Source organism: Rhipicephalus microplus, chromosome 2 (genome assembly GCF_043290135.1).
Source record: "Rhipicephalus microplus isolate Deutch F79 chromosome 2, USDA_Rmic, whole genome shotgun sequence".
In the NCBI taxonomy this organism is placed as follows: Eukaryota; Metazoa; Arthropoda; class Arachnida; order Ixodida; family Ixodidae; genus Rhipicephalus; species Rhipicephalus microplus.
Genome location: NC_134701.1, coordinates 300,306,947 through 300,323,535, shown reverse-complemented (window position 1 = coordinate 300,323,535; position 16,589 = coordinate 300,306,947). Strand labels below are relative to the sequence as shown.

General features: G+C 47.9%; 1 protein-coding gene across 5 annotated transcripts in view; it reads left to right on the top strand.

The window, feature by feature from the left end:
* tweek (transmembrane protein KIAA1109 homolog tweek) overlaps positions 1-16,589 on the top strand; it is a 1,194,469-nt gene that overhangs the window by 441,274 nt on the left and 736,606 nt on the right. For all 5 annotated transcript variants that reach the window (XM_075882507.1, XM_075882492.1, XM_075882501.1 and 2 more), the window contains 2 exons: positions 1,660-1,800; positions 11,879-12,130. In XM_075882507.1, the coding sequence (XP_075738622.1) occupies positions 1,660-1,800; positions 11,879-12,130 (393 nt within the window). The remainder of the gene's footprint in view (positions 1-1,659; positions 1,801-11,878; positions 12,131-16,589) is intronic.

Below are 16,589 nucleotides of genomic sequence, written 5' to 3'. Positions count from 1 at the left end.
CGCTCGGAACATTCCAACTGTGTGCGGTATTTTTACTTATTTTATATCAGCACCTGTTTTTTTTTCTTTTTTGCTACCCTGGGGTCTGTTTTCAGTGCACAGGCTTTTCTAAGCAGATGTGATGGTCATAAAATTTGCTTTAATCATCATAGAAAACCTAAAAAAGTCAGGGAATTCGGAAAAATCAAATCGGTAGAGAACCTTTGGTATCTCATGAAAATATGCTTAGTAATTCTCTCCAAGTTTCTGTTCTGCAGTTTCTTTTTGAAGTATCAGATAAATATTCAATTTTATTCATACCAATACTTCAATATTCAAATTCACTTTGCACCTAGGCTTTAGCTATTTGCAAAGCTCTATTTTTCAAATAAGGGATCACTTATTTAAAACATTAAGGTTCTGGGTGATTAAGTTACATTTTTTTTTTGTAGTTGACTACCACTGCTCAATTACTTCATTTTTTTTTTTAAGTAAGTTGTGTGCAGTCTTTTGCGGCAGTTCTGAACCTGAAGTATAAGTGACTGCTTTGTAGAGACCCCCTCCAGACCGTCTCTACAAAGGCTATTTTTTCACACTCTTCTTGGATTTACCTGTAACACCTTACCTCATCACCAGCCACAATGAAGCGCATTGTTTCACAGTGGTCAAGGACTCTAGTGTGGAAGCACTGTGCAACTGATAGTTGGGGCACAAGATGTTACTACCTCATAGCACCACTCGTTTTTCCAGCAATAACATTTCAAAGGAGAGTTACGTAAAAGTAAATGATTGCATTTCTGTAATTGGTCAGTTACTTTCCTGAGGTGTACTGGTTGCATTTTTGTAATTGGTCACTTACTTTCCTGAGGTGGTAGCTGACCACTGTAATCAATTACACTTCGGAGGAAACAATTGTAATAGTAATTGGGCATTTGTTTTCTATACTGTGTACAAGTCTGCGATAAAGCTTTAGGAACTGAGATACCTTTCTCTGTTGTGATTTCTGTTATATCAAGGTTTGTGATATCAACATTTAAATGCACTTGCACATGTTAGTGTTGAGATACAAGAAAGTTGGCATGTAAAAGTTGATGTTTTACAACAGCTCTAACCTGTTGTACAATATACAGTAGACACGGTCGAAATGAACCAAACGACACACATTTATTTAATTAATTTTAGATCAACGATATGGTCAGTGGAATTATTATACATCAATTGTCATCAACGTGATAAAAAAAAAAAGCTTACGCAATATTACACAACACTCAGAAACATAACATACACAAGAACCCTCACAAGGCGGCTTCGCCAACGCTTGACCACAAGGGCCCACCGCAGACGGACCACGGTGCCGCCTACGACAGACCCACCGCTAGAGACAACTGTTCGCGCCAACTGCCACCCGCCAAAGAGACCCACTCATTTCTCCTCTGCCACCACCAAGGCTGCGGCCAGGTGTCAGTGCTGGCGCTACCATTCTAACAACCATCATCATGATGATGATGATGGTGGTGGTGATAAACGCTAGCGAGCACAACGCCACATAGCGCTCTGTAGTCGTGAACCCAAAATGCAGCCTATGAGTGATACACGTGCGTCACGAGGTGAAAACAACTTCACAGGGGTTGTTAGCACACCACAAGGTTGAATAGGTGTGCACACTTTCTTCCTATGCAGGTGCAACTCTGTCTTCATATACCTCGTGTGAATGTCATGGCACTCCAGTGTTCAGTTGTGGAAGAACTGATTGCCTTCTCTGCTCTTGACAATCTCAAGGACTTGGCGTGTGTGTCTGTCCTGGCTCTCTGCTTAGACCAGGTGAGTTGGCCTGATGTCACAAATGTAGGCATTTTAGGAAAATCAAAGATAACATTATATGCAAAAAAAAAGAACATGAAGGACTTTCTGTCACTAGAGAAAACTGGAGCTGTATGAATTATGGGTGCAAAATGAATTCGAATATTTCCAAATATTTCTATAATACTTTTAGTAGTTCAAATCGAAAATGCAGGAAAAAAAGAAGTTGGAGAAGATTTCTAAGCACATTCTTATGAGATATAGCAACATGAAAGTTTCTTTTCATTAGGTTAATGAAGCACTAATGCATAAAGTATATACACATAAGGTTTTTTTTCACCGATTTCTAGAGGACACAAGGGGGTTTTCAATGTACAAATGATGTGTCCTAGCTATATACAGTCGAACCTTGATATATCGAACGGCGCGGCGATCGCGAAATAGTTCGATATATCCAGAATTCGATATAAAAAAAATCCCGAAAAAAATGCGTCAACAGCTTGCTTAAAACAACCAACGAACCGTTCAAGCGTGGTGCAGTAAATACTCACTTGAAGATTCAAACATAGTATTTATTGTGTTGGTTTAAAATATTGAAAAAGAGTAGCCTGCTTTTCGTTGGCCATGGCGTGTTTGACGACTGCGTTCTCAATATAGTCCAGGCGATCTATAAGTGATAGGCCGGTGCCTTCAATCGGGCCGCAGTGGCGGCGCACAAGGGCCAAGGCAGCTACGACCTCAGCTGATGTCGGGAGTGGGGCACCATCAGCGCTTGCAGGATCCACCTTGGCAGAGTCTTCATTTGGCTGCTCAGCAGTAACTTCGGCGACAATCTTGACATCCGTGAGCGCCGCCGTGAGCTCCGCCGTTCGGAGCTAGGCCTGTCGCGCACCACAGCGCGACAACAGGCCTAACTCCGAACGCACGAGCACTGCAAGCACAACGACCGATGCCTGCCGATGCTACGGGGGAGGAGCTTGCAACAATTGCGCAGTGTGCCGTTGACACCATAGAGACTGCAACGACTGCAAGCTGCAAGGCTGCGGCGTGAGTCTGGGTGTAAAGCGCGAACAATGCCGGCTTGCCTGACTGCTTTCACTTTCCCGGCGGCAGCGCGGGCCACGTCCGAGACAGTCGTCTGCGTCCTTACCCTCCTATACTTTCCTCCTCAATCTCTACTTCCCACTTCCCCTACCCCCGCGCGAAGCCGTGTCGGTGCCTTCGTATTGAAAGACGATAACAGCTCCGCGCTTTTCTCTTTTCTTTCCTCGTTGCTCTACCGCAAGGTTGCGGCGCGCGTACGCCACTACGTTAAAGTGGCGCGCTCGGCGCCATCGATGTGTGCAGCATTCGTAAACGCCCGCCGCTCTACTGCTACTTTCGAGAGTTGCAGGAAAGCTCGCCGCCTGTCAATGGAGTGCGGGCGGTTTGGGGTGGCTGAGTTCGATATATCCATTAAATGTCAAACTTTGTTCGAAATAAAAAAAATCTATAATGCATGCGATTTCCCGCGTGATATAGGAACCGTTCGATATAGGCAATAATTCGATACATCCGTGTTCGATATATTGAGGTTTGACTGGTACAACTTTGCTAAAAATGGAAAACGAAGCTTGTTAAATCATGTTGTTTCCTGTTAGACACACTTTCAGACTCTCTCATAGACAATCATTTGAAACGAATCTCCATCTGACAAGTATCCCGGCACATGTGCAAACAATATTCTTGAAGCACTGTGGGAATGCTCTTGCTGCAGCTTCAGAGAGAAGCAAAGGTGTGTCTGAAGAGACTGGCTTTATAAGATTAGCTAAGTTTTGTTATGTGCAAGGGGTTCCTCCTGTGCACGGTGACGCAGAAGCCTAGCTAATGCTCCAGCCACACACAGTCGTACCGTGCACGATTAACGTCCCCTATTTGTAGCTTGTCTCATTGCAGCTACACGGGTTCGGGTGAATAAGGCAACAGGCTATGTTAACAACCCACTTTATTGCCATACGTTAGCAACAGCGCGTAAATGTCACAAGGAGATATTGCAGAAAACAAAGGTAGACGCTTACTCCTTGGTCGTTGTCATCCTTGGCTCACAGGGGGTTGCGGGTTCGACCTCCTTCTTCCTAGGCCGGTGTCAGAGAGAGCGTACGGACGGTTTTTTGTTCACTGACCCGGTTTCCCTCTTCCTGTTGAGAATAATAACTTTTCATGCTGAGGAAGGGGAAACCCGTTCCACGCGCTGAAAAAGAGGGAATCACGAGTGCTGGCCACGGGGGTGTTTCATCTTCTGGCACGAGGCTTTATTGACTCTCGAAGGGACAGCCATGTCCCCGCAACCAGGCTGTCGCGATACCGTAAAAGGGAAAACGAGGCTGGGTGCACATGCTCCCCCACATCCTCCCCCCCTTAAGAAGGCCCCCAAATGACAGAGACTGAAACATGAGAACATTTAGTTATTCATCATCGAGGAAGGCTAGGACAATGGGTCCCAATCCCTGCCCTCCAGTAGTTGGCCCTCTGCCAAAGGTGCCGCCGGTGTCTCCACTTGTCTCTGCTGCATCCGAAGTAGCCACCACCACTTATGCCGTGCGCACTTGCAACATGGCCAGTTTATCGCCACCGCTGTCACCTCTGCCGCCGTTATTGCCACTGGTGTCGCTTTCGCCGCCATTACTGCCACTGTGTATTTGGTGCCGGCAGAACTCTGGTCCGGACCACGCCCCGTTTACCCCTGCCACTCAGGTCGTTGATGGCGACTGGGGGGTGGTGCCACGGGTCCCGTTAATTGGGGAAGCAGTCGCCGGGCTAATTCAGGGACCGAAATATCGGCCCCCCGAACTGCACCACGAAAGCGTGCACAATTTAGAAGTGGTCCTATTTGGCGCGCCAGCGGATGCCAGCTGTGGCCCAAAAGAACAAGTCAGACAAGAGAGTTCATAAACAAAACAAAATTATATTCTTAATTATGGCAGATCAAATTGATACAAAAATATGCAAACTCAACAATAGTTGAATACGATATGTCACCAATCGAACAACGTACTACACAGTACAATCAGCCACACTTGAAACAACGGACACAAACAACAATACGCGCTACAATGCAATCGCATGCATCGAACAACCAAGACACTTAAAGACTAAAGAGTTCGAAAACTTATTCAGTCCAAAGTCCATGGAACAAAAGTCTGAAAGATATTCTTCCGAGAATCACTCACTCAAAGTCCAGCGCTGTTGTCGTTCCGCTGCCCCCGAAGATTCTCTTCCAGGAAACCTTGAGTCTTCAATGGGCCACTCTCCAAGCACCTAAATTTTTCGCCGGTAACGCGTCAGCTTCCCACGCGCTGCGGTTGCCACGCGTCTTCGCTCGCTGGCGGTAGACACACACCCCTGCCTGTAGCACGAGTCTCCACCCCTCAGGTGGAAATCCTCTTCTTCTCCTCCTTTGTCACTGAAGACAAAAGGCTTCGCCGACAAGGCGGAACACCCTACGCACTGTGGCGTGAAATTCCTTCTTCTCCTGCTTTGTCACTGAGGACAAAGCCTTCGCCGACGACACGGCAAAACACCCTACGCACTCTGGCGCATACTTTCTTCTTCTTCCCGTCTCCCATCTCTGCTGCTCGGTTAAATACACTTCGCGTTAGATTCCAGAAAATTCTCATCGTTTCGTTGGCGCGATATGCAGCGAAGGCTGGGGAAAGCGCGAGACGGTTCGAGGAACGTCCGCGACAGATGACGCAACCTTGCATCACCATGCCCCTTTCCATCGAGAACCTTCCAGAACTTGCTCGGCCGCCGATGGGAGGAGGTTCGTCGGCAAACCTACGCTTCCGAGGGGAGAGAGACGAGCACCCGGGGAGTCTTTGGATGCTTGTTTTTCTTAATTATCACTGATCTCGAGGCGTCTCTCCGGCGCTTCGTCGCGAGATTTTGGCGGCGCGCTCTTTTTTGAGCGCTCATTTTGTGATACGTGGCCAGTCCGTGACGGGTCTTGGTCAGCACTGGCCCTATGCCGCCCTCTTCAGCACAGTCTGGGATGCAGCAACGGGTCGTGGCTTCCCTTGTCCGGCAGGCTCAAGAGTCATCTTCGGCGTGCCGCGCCATGGCCTCGAGGTAGCAGAGGCCATAAGGGTGCCCGGACAACAATGGGTCGGCTAAGTAGGCTCGTCCTTGACAGCGGCTCCGAGGCAGCTGGCTCTCCCAGCTGGGCTAGCGTTTGGTCACACTGACACCTCTTGCGTGAATGTCCACTGATGAGGGCGATGGGGTAGGTTGGAAGTGGCGCTGCTTGATTGGGTGGGGCTGCGATGACGACATGGATGGTGTTGGGGGTGAACTGGTGGGAAGAGCAGTCTCCTCTCCGAGATGTTCCTGTGGCACCTCTTTCCCTTTTGACTCTCCTGCTCAGTGAAAATCGACAAAGAAAAAAAGACATGTTAACAATCGCACATGTGTTGCATGCTAACCGTTGCACCTTGTGGGGTCTCGGCGAGGCGTACGAGCGCCTCGCCACGCCACGCTCTTGGAGTGAACGGACACAGCAGACCCGGTCGGTACAAAGCACACAACATACATACATTTATTAACTAATTTAGACGACGATATCGTCCACCGAATGATACATCAATTTTGATTAACACGCTACCATACAAACACATAACGCAGTGACACACTAAACACACAATAACATGATAAACACACACTAACACACCCAACACACTAACACATACCCAAGGGGGCGCCGCCAACGCCTGACTTTCCACGTGGGACCCCGGCGCGAAGCCCGCGGTGCCGAGCACCGGGAACCCACGCTACAGACAACCGTTCGCGGCAGCTGCCACGCGCAGAAGAGGCTCGCTTAACTCTCGCCCACTACCAAGGCCTGTCTTCCGCCAGGGGCCACCGCCGGCGCTACCACTCTACCAACAGTGGTACTCAAAGCGAACACAACGCCATCTATCGCCCGGCCGTGGTCACCACCGAAATAAAGCCTTAGGGCGAGACACGTGCGCCACGCGGTGCAGACTTTATAGGGGGGGTGTCAGCACCCCCACATTCCCCCAACCTTAAATCAAACCATATCCCGAAATCAAAAATTAGCTATACAAGCTTTAACAAAAAAATGATATTGCCAACCATAATGTCCTTGCACCACAACACCGCCGCCGGTCGACACTGCTGCACTGTTTGGCTAGGCTTCACCTCAGTACCGGCCTCGCAACAGCAACGTTGCCGTTGGCGCGACGATCCGCCGCTAGCGCCGACACGTCTTCCAGTTGCGACCAGCACTCGCGAGGGCGCCGGACTGCAGGCAGTTGCGCAGGTCCCAGGCATCTCCATTGCCCGACCTCACGATCGCATTCCTGGCCAGCGACGCTGACGATGTGCAGGACAGCCGGCCGTAGATGACATCCCTCCCGCTGAATACATCAATAACAACAACAAAAAAAACTTGAAAGAAAACAATCGAGCAGGTCCTCAGGAAAGGAGCTTCGAGCTTTTCGTCCACGTGGTACGTTGGTCAGTACTGCTAGCTAATACATCGGTGGTGGCCGAGACGCCCATTAAATAAAACAAAAATCACTTTTTCTAACCCTTGCATCGCAAGATAAAAAAAAAAAGTGAGGGAAGCAGAGCGCAACGCCACGATCAACCTAGTTGTGCCACGCGCGACAGGCGGCTGTGCAGAGCCTTAGGCCTAATGAGTCGCTCGGCAACAACCGGCATCCACCCAGCCTAGGCGCAGAAGAGGCAGCCACGAGGAGACGTCCACTTTGTGAGGTGGCCCTATCGCTCACCGCACACAGCAGCTTACCGAGCGATCGGCGTCCACCGCCCCGGGCAGTGTCACGACGCCTTGGCGTCGAGCCGCAATACCAGACAGCAACGACGCCCGGCTCCCTGAGCCCAAAGATATAGAAGAAGCTATTTACAGAAAATTTGACCACCCACGAGGCTTCTGTACTTGCTCGCTTCGGGCCTGGCCTACAAACCACGTGCTCTAGGCCTTGCTCACCCCAGGATGCGGACCGCATGGCTCTCGTCCTAATTCAACGTTTTTGAAAACTAACAACAACAAAAAATAACAACACTTGCGAGCAAAAAATAAATAAATAGAAAGTCAACCTGCCGACAAATTCAAACACGTTACAAAACCAATCTCCTCGCTTCTCAACAAAGCACACCACCGACGCTGGCAAAGAAGTCCCCCCTAGGCCTACTCTACTCCGGCTCTAACAAAATCCCTGTATTGAACCGCAAAAACTGTCGTCCGATGCTCCAAGAGCCCCACATTGGGCAGCCAGTGTCGGGTCTCGGCGAGACGAAGGAGCGCCTCGCCACGCCAGGCTCTTGGAGTGAACGGACAGAGCAGACGCGGTGGGTACAAAGCACACAACATACATACATTTATTAACTAATTTAGACGACGATATCGTCCACCGAATGATACATCAATTTTGATTAACACGCTACCATACAAACACATAACGCAGTGACACACTAAACACACAATAACATGATAAACACACACTAACACACCCAACACACTAACACATACCCAAGGCGGCGTCGCCAACGCCTGACTTTCCACGTGGGACCCCGGCGCGAAGCCCGCGGTGCCGAGCGCCGGGAACCCACGCTACAGACAACCGTTCGCGGCAGCCGCCACGCGCAGAGGAGGCTCGCTTAACTCTCGCCCACCACCAAGGCCTGTCTTCCGCCAGGGGCCACCGCCGGGGCTACCACTTTACCAACAGTGGTACTCAAAGCGAACACAACGGCATCTATTGCCCGGCGGTAGTCACCACCAAAATAAAGCCTTGGGGCGAGACACGTGCGCCACGCGGCGCAGACTTTACAGGGGGGGTGTCAGCACCCCCACAACCTTGCGTCGAACATAACAAACGCGGCCTGCCGTGGAGAGTTGTCTCCACTTGTTACGCAAAAAGTAACGGGGTTCTGGGCTCCTCACTCGGTGTCGAGCGATATTATCCGCTGGGCACTGCTTGGAGGGGGACTGGCCGTAGTCCTCATGCTCCTCCCGTGCCACATAGCGTTTCAAATCACATACATGCACCAGTCCGCCACTCGGTTTGCCTTTCATGTTCGCGAGCCGGTAAACGCACGAGGAAACTTTTTCTCGCACTCTTTACGGCCCAGACCATTTCGGTGCCAGCGAGGCAGCAGGCTGTTTGCTAGCATCGCTTTGAACATGATGGCACCGCAGCACCAAATGGCCCACTTCGTAGCGTACGTTTCGATGCGTGCAATCGTACTGCGCTTTCTGCTGTGCCCTAGCACTGCTGAGATTATGTCGAGCTTTATGTAAAGCTTCTGCTAGCTTCTCGTGCAGCTGCGTTGCGTATTCAGCGCGTGCGGATGTTGCCTCTGGCACTCCACTGCGATGCCTGAGTACAGTCTCCATTGGATTCGGCAGTTCTCTCCCCAGGTTCAGAGAACAAGGCGCATACTCAGTCTATCGGTTGACGGTCGATTGCAATGCAAGACCGCTCAAAATTTTACTATATAAATGACATAAATTACACAAGACTGCTCAAAATTTTACGATATAATCTACATAAATTACAATGGATAGAATACAAATTGATCGTTATTTGAATAGTAAGAGAACAATTTTGAGAACAATTGTATGCATCAATATTCATTTTGTAATCAAAAGTCAGAAACATTAACAAAAGGATTGTTACCATTAACTTTTACCGGCAGAGATGGCATTCTTAGATTAACTGGGGTAAACTTGTGTAGGCAGTGATAGTCAATGAAAATTTTATAACTGTTCGCTCGAACACGGCGGTAATTTCCAAATTTAAGGAGGTACTTTGTTGCCACCTTTTAAATAAAACTATGTCAATTAAAAAATAATTGCTATCTTCTTCTAATATGTATTCCTTCTCTGGAGTTTTTCCGCTTGTGCTAAATAATTGAAAAAATACTGGGCATTTCAAATATGTGTTATTCAATTAACAAGTACATTTGATTCGTTATTCGAGCTTATAGAACTTTTACACACCCCTACCTGCACCTTATGTTACAATCAGGAATGATGCGAGAACACTAAGCTTTCTCTATTGTTTTATAAGGCATCATCCTCAAAGCTATAAAATTTATGAAACAATGCGAACGCCGAAAAAAGAAGAAGGGAAAGGCCGCGCATTTGAGCACTAGGCTTCCTTCGAGCAATTTGCGACGGGGGCATCGGTCCCATGCAGCGGCCTTTGCAGCAGCGCCCCTAGCGGCATCAGCCCACAGAGGGGCCCACTCTGGCAAGGGAAATACGCAGCGCTCAGCACAGTTCCTCCTTCTAAGCACGCTACTGTCGCAAAGACAGTACCCCTTCAAAATGACGGCAGACACTGCCAGCAAGTTTTTCTGGCCAACCGGGAAGTGCCATTTTGGTCACGTGCGTTAAGCAACCAATAGAACAACACGCTGTGCGTGATTTTGACTTTGCTTTTTTTCCTTTTGCGAGGGGTACATAGTTGTCTACTGAAAAAGAAAAAAAGCTATAAACGCGACCTTTCCAACAAGACTAAAATGGCAGTGGTAGAGCACGTAGTTCACGTGCCATCAGCGGTTGAAGTACGGCTAGTTTACACTTCAATTTAAAGGCCCGTTTGCAGGAAGTTGCTCTCTTTATGGGTTATAACTTTAGAAATAAGTGGAATTTCGAAGCAAAACTTTGCTGATAGGTGCAGAAGGGCATCGGGAACGCGAAAATGATGAGATGAAATGCGATTTATGGGCCGATTTCCGACTGCTAAGTGCCTTGTCGCCCCTTAAACTTTTTCACCATGATAAGGTGGTCTCATTTGTCCAAAATAATGTGTTGCCTTGTTAAATTAAAAAAGGAATCGTAACTTGGGTCTCACAAGGGTATTAGCTTATATAAGTTTTGTGCTTATATAATATAAGCTTTGCTTTAGATGCCGAAATAATGAGCAATAGTCTTGGCAGCAAACAACACTTTGCAATAGTTGGAGAGATGCTGGAAGTTGTAAAGAAATGTAACTTTTTAGGACAGATAGTATCCCTGGAGCCTCATTATAAGAGCAAACTAGCTGGAGGAATAAGAATGGTGTTTATTACATTCTGATGGGGTGGATACATTAGGTAAGCATGGAGTTGGTACATTGAAAAACATATTTTTGTTTTTAAGGACCAAGGTTGGAGGTGGGTTCATTATGTTAGTAAATATGGTATGCCATTAGTGACATGCTAAAACAACTTTATACAATAATTAAATACACTCAATCAACACAACAACTCACACAAGGTAACGCGAAGGCAGCTTCGCTGATGTTTGAATCACCATGAGGGGACTGCGGGTAACGACTCACAGTGCTGCTTCCTGCTGTTTTGTAAACGCCAAAGAGCAGTGACGCCCGGCGGCGAAGCTGGGGGGGCAGCGCAGAAGACATGAGCGGGTTTCTTTTGGCATTGGGAGTCTCCAGCAGCAGGTCCTTAGACGACGGCAACGCGAGTTGTCTCCCGCGGGCTCCTCCTGGGGAGTCAAACATTGACGATGCCGCCTTCACGTTACCTCGTGCTTGTTCTTATGTTGATTGAGTGTATTGGGTGTTAGGTTGTTTTAAGGTGTCAATAGTGGCGTATTTTTTATTAAGCTGGTGATATGGTTCATGTAAAAGTAGTTGAAGAAATGTACATAATGTGTTGATTTGCCCGATTGGGTCTGCTTCCTCTGTTTGTTCCAAAGGGTGATGATCTTTCAAGCCCCAACAGTTCACAGCAAATATATTCCTGCTATTTTGCACTTTTGTGTGTGCCTTCTCTGTATGTTATCAATTTTTCGTGCAGTTTTGTAGTTATGAATTACCAACTCACCCAGCGTGCAGTACTCTTAGATGTATTCTCTTTTTGGTTATGGTTTATGCATGGAAACCTCTACATTGATGCCTTGTCATAGCACTCCAACCAAAAAAAGAAAAAAAAAATAGGAAACCAGCTTTGTCTTTTGAGGTTTGTCTTGTGATGAGGGTAGGTCCTCATTGTCGGTGGTGAGTGACACTCGGTTTGGTATTTCTTGCATTTCGACTAGTCTTGTGAGGTGTCTCTCTTGTGATAGGTGCAGCTGCAAGTGCTGCAGAGCCAGCAGGCCCAGCGGTGCCTGCAGGTGCTGCCCGAGGAGCAGAGCCCACCACTGGGGAGGCGGCCCGAGAAACCACTGCTGCTGGAGACCAGCCTGCCGGGCCATCACCAAGGCGTGGCCACCATCACCCTGGGGGCCGCTCACGCTCAGCTGCGACGGCTGCGCAACTGCAGCTCCTCCTTGCTCAAGGAGGCCACCGTCACTTGCGTAACACCCCATCACAGCAAGGCAAGCTCGGTGCCCGCTTCACATGGCCTATCCAATACATTTATATTCTGTGCCTCTTCAGCAGTGTATTTAACTACTGACTTGCCAGGGCATATTTTGTTGGCATCTTCAAGGCGTACATAATTTTTTATTGATAAAAATGAGTTCCATTTTGTTGCGAAGGGGCCAGAAAGTGATGTGGCAATTTCATGGAGAATATTTTCGCTCAGTATGGCTAAAATTATGGAATATGTTGCTCCAGGTTTTAGTACATATGAAATAAACTCAACAGGTGTCTGTACACTAAATACCTGTTGGCTTGTGGTTAGGCCTACACCTTTTGCTTGGTACACGAGAGCCATGGGTACCCACTTGGGTGTTCGTTCCAGGCAATCGCAGAATGTTCTTTTTTGGCTCAGTCCTTGGATATGGCCAGATAGTTGGCTAGAAGACTGGTATTTCAATGTGCAAGACTAGAGTGTACTAGAATGGGGAGAGTGGTCCACATGGGGCTTCATACTGAAACTTTTTTCCCTGAAAATTATGGTGACCCCGCTACTAACTGCAGCGGACGATCACCGCGGCTTCACGCTTAGCGAGCCACAGGGCCGCTACTCCATTCACTCGCGTGTAGCGCACCGCTTCGCGCGCGCTCAACTAATAAGGCGTTTAGCATGGCGCGGCAAATAGACAGTGTTCTAATGCAAAAGTACACAACACTTTATTGCCTCTGGCGGCACCCCGAACAACAGTACAACGTCCGCTTCCGGGACACGGGTAGCAAAGGCACCCGCACGCGGACGTTCACAATAAGGGGAAAACCGCGAGCACGTCGCAGCTGGCAATGGCGAGCTTTGACACGCCGGTCGGGAAAAGGTCCCTCGCGGCTATACTGCGCACTCTCACAATGGCCAATGGGCCTGGTCGCGAGTGTTAGGGCAAACCTCGTACGCGTAGGCCTACGGCAAGTGCGGCTCATTGTGGTACGACCACATCAAGCACTAGGCACCGCTCTGGACTTAGCGTACGCTACCGAAGCCAGCACTCATGTAAACACGCCTGCCGGGGTGCCCAAGGCCACCCCGGGCAGGCTACAGTCCGCGATTCCCAAAGGGGATGCGGACGAAGGAAAACACGTGCTTACCCGGCGCCGACCACGGAGAAGAAAGCGCTCCCTCGGCACGCTCGTACCGCGTGCCGTGCCCGCATGTGGCGCCATCTATCGCCACGCGTCGTTGTCAGAGCAGGAAAAGCAAAAGGGTGTGGCCGTGCGGCGGAATGCCTGCGAAATGGTCGTAGGCACGCCTCAGATCCCCACAAAATCCAGGTGGCGTCACCGTTGCATTCACCTGAAGACCTGGCCATGGTTTCCATGGTTACGGGCCCGCCTGGACGGGCGGTTGCCGTTGTCCTGGTAGTCGCGTGCTGCTCACTTGTCAGGCGCATTTGCGCGCTGTTGCTGCAGTGTTCGTGCGAGGTCGTGGACGACATCGCACCGCGTTTCGGCACTCATGCAACTAAATCTAAGGCAACATGATGTCGCGAAATTCCCTGCTTGTAGCTAGTAACTCATTAAGTACCGTGGCTTTCGCGTTTTTGTTTACATTTAAGAGCGTTAATTAAATTGAAGATTTCATGAGAATGCATGCCTCAAGATCTCGAGAAGCTAATATAGGCATTAACGATGATGCTTTCCAGAATGTTAAAATAAATTCGACAATTAAGCTAACACTTAATTGGTGCAATGTAACTCATATGTGGCATGATTGCGCTCTTGTACCTGCTGTTATCATTGGGCATCAAGACAAATTTCTGAAAGCAAGTTCTCACGCGCATACCTTGTGGAACACGTGATATTGTTGGTAAACTACTAAGTCAGGCAGTTCTTTTGCATTTTGTATCAATACGTAATGTGTAGAAAAACTTTAGTCTCTCGGTCGGCAGCTGTACGAATTCCTAAGAAATGGTAGGGGCGGACGCATTTACTTCACTGGCATTTTTTTTTCTAATGGGATGAATTCGTTCGTCATGTAGTGCTGGTACTTAATGTACGAATTATAAAATATGTACATATTTACTAGCTTTTATTGTTGCACGTTTGGCTATATTTTCATCAATGCAAACATGTGTTCGAAACTCGAAAGTGTTTTCGCCAGTGAAGGATAGTAAGAGACAGTTTAAGGAAGCTGAAGTGTTCGAAATATTTTATTAGAGAATACATCTGCTCCTTGCAAAAGAAAAATCTGAAAACAAAATAAGTATTCTTAAAGAAACCACATGTGCTTTCCCTATTCATTCCCTTCACTAGGAAGTGGAAGCGAGTGAGCATGTATAAAGAAACAAGCTTGATGCTCACTTATTCTTTGTGATCTGGACAGCCGACAGCTGTAGAGTTCAGAAAATTAGTTCTTACCAATGAAAGGATGTCAAAGATGCTGTCAGTATGCAGCATCGAAACACTGAAACATTCAGTAAACAACTTTTCAAGTTCGGCAATGAAATTGATTGTTATGTAGGTTTTAACGTCCCAAAACCACCATATGATTATGAGAAACGCCGTATTGGAGGGCTACGGAAATTTTGACCACCTGGGGTTCTTTAACGTGCACTCAAATCTGAGCACATGGGCCTACAACATTTCCGCCTCCATCGGAAATGCAGCCGCCGCAGCTGGGATTTGATCCCGCGACCTGCGGGTTAGCAGCTGAGTATCTTAGCCACTAGACCACCGTGGTGAACGACAATAAAATCGTACAGCTGTCGGGAGGGATACAGAAGTCCACCCCGGTCGCATTGCTCCTTGAATTGTGAGGGTAGCTGCTCAGCAGTTGCGACAGCTTGCTCAAACAAAAGCATTTCTTTGCATTGTAGGCAAATTACCGAGCCACTCAAGACAATGCAATAGATGACCCTACGCCCCTGGACTCTTGTTTAACTACGATTCTAAAGTATTACAGGGAAAATAGGCAGCTCTATTCACGTCCTCATAGCAAGCTCAGCGCTGCGGAGGCAACAGCGCTAAGAAGAACACAGACTAACACTTACATGATCATGCCTTGGTCACATCGCTGGTACTTGTCCTCAGAACTTGTAAATTTCCCCAGGTCAACAAAGCCTTGAATTCGGCCAGATGCTGTCACACTGAAATGTTCTGACAGATTTATCTCAGGTACTAATAACCCACCTTCCTTTCGAGGTCCATCGTGCTGGCGGTTTTCTTCTTCGGAGCATTTAATACTGCAGCATTAAAAGCCAAATGCCGATTGGTACTACCTCAAGTACCTTTTCAAAGTTTATTTTCTAGGCATCATGAGTATTTCATTCTTCCTGATGTGCTGATAGAGTTGGGAACTTTTTTGTTTTTTATCAATAAACATTGAAGAATCTACGCTTTATTGTAGCGCATGCCCTTTCTGTTGGTTTGCTTGGCAGCTTGAAAGCAAGCGCGAACACTTGCCTGCTGCTTTCACGGCACTTTCAATATTTTCTCCTCTAATATTTCATCTGCTACATCTTTGACCCTCCCTTCCTCAAGACGACCTTTAATGTAGAGTAGCTTTGCTCCCATTCGCTTGTTTTGCTGGCTCAGGACCAGCAGTTAGGTAAAGGCTGGGTTTCTTTGTTCCTTTTGTTTCAGGTAGCGTTTTTTTCAGTAGTACCTTTCTCACATACTTGCATGAAATGCTCAAAGAACCTGGAAGTACACGAAGAAAAAAGAAACCAAGAGCGTGTAGTTTCTCTGAGTACAGTCGAACCCGTTAAACTCGAAAGTGCCATGATAAATGATCGTTATATCAGTAGTTCGTTGTATATAGACCCCCCCATAAAAACTACCACTGAGTGGCAGAATTGTTTTTTTTTTTTGTGCACTTTCGTTCAAAAGTACGAACAGCCCCTCCGCTGACAAGTTAAGTCTTTTCGCGTGTTAATAAACGACAGCCGTTTTCGCAATGGACTCGCGCCATTGCACTGCAGCGTGGTATCGCCACGTCGAAGCAATCATAGCTGGCTAGATGCGTGCAGCACGCCGCTTACCCGGCTCCCACTGTCGCATGCCCTTTCTCTTCCAGTCAAAAGTATGCACGCGTTTGTGCTTTCTTCGTGCATGCTTCATTTGGGATTGTACTCGGGTGCGGCGAGTAGCCTGTTCATTCAACACGCTGAAAAATTTTGCTAACAAAACACGCAAGTGGCCTTGCACAACACAACAGCAGTGAACTTGTGAACGGCAGCATGACGTGCTTGTACCGTCGTCACTACGCTGAGCAGCTATCTGCAGATGACTGACATGAGGTTGCCGGCGATGAGCCTACAAAATGGCGGGTTGATCGCCACCGGCTACCGTGCCATTGCTCTTTTGTGATGCTTATCCGTCAAAGCATACCCACCTATAAGATACCCCGCCTTGACGGATAAGCATACCCACCTATAACGATACCAGATATAACGATACCAGATATAACGATGTATTGGCTATAAC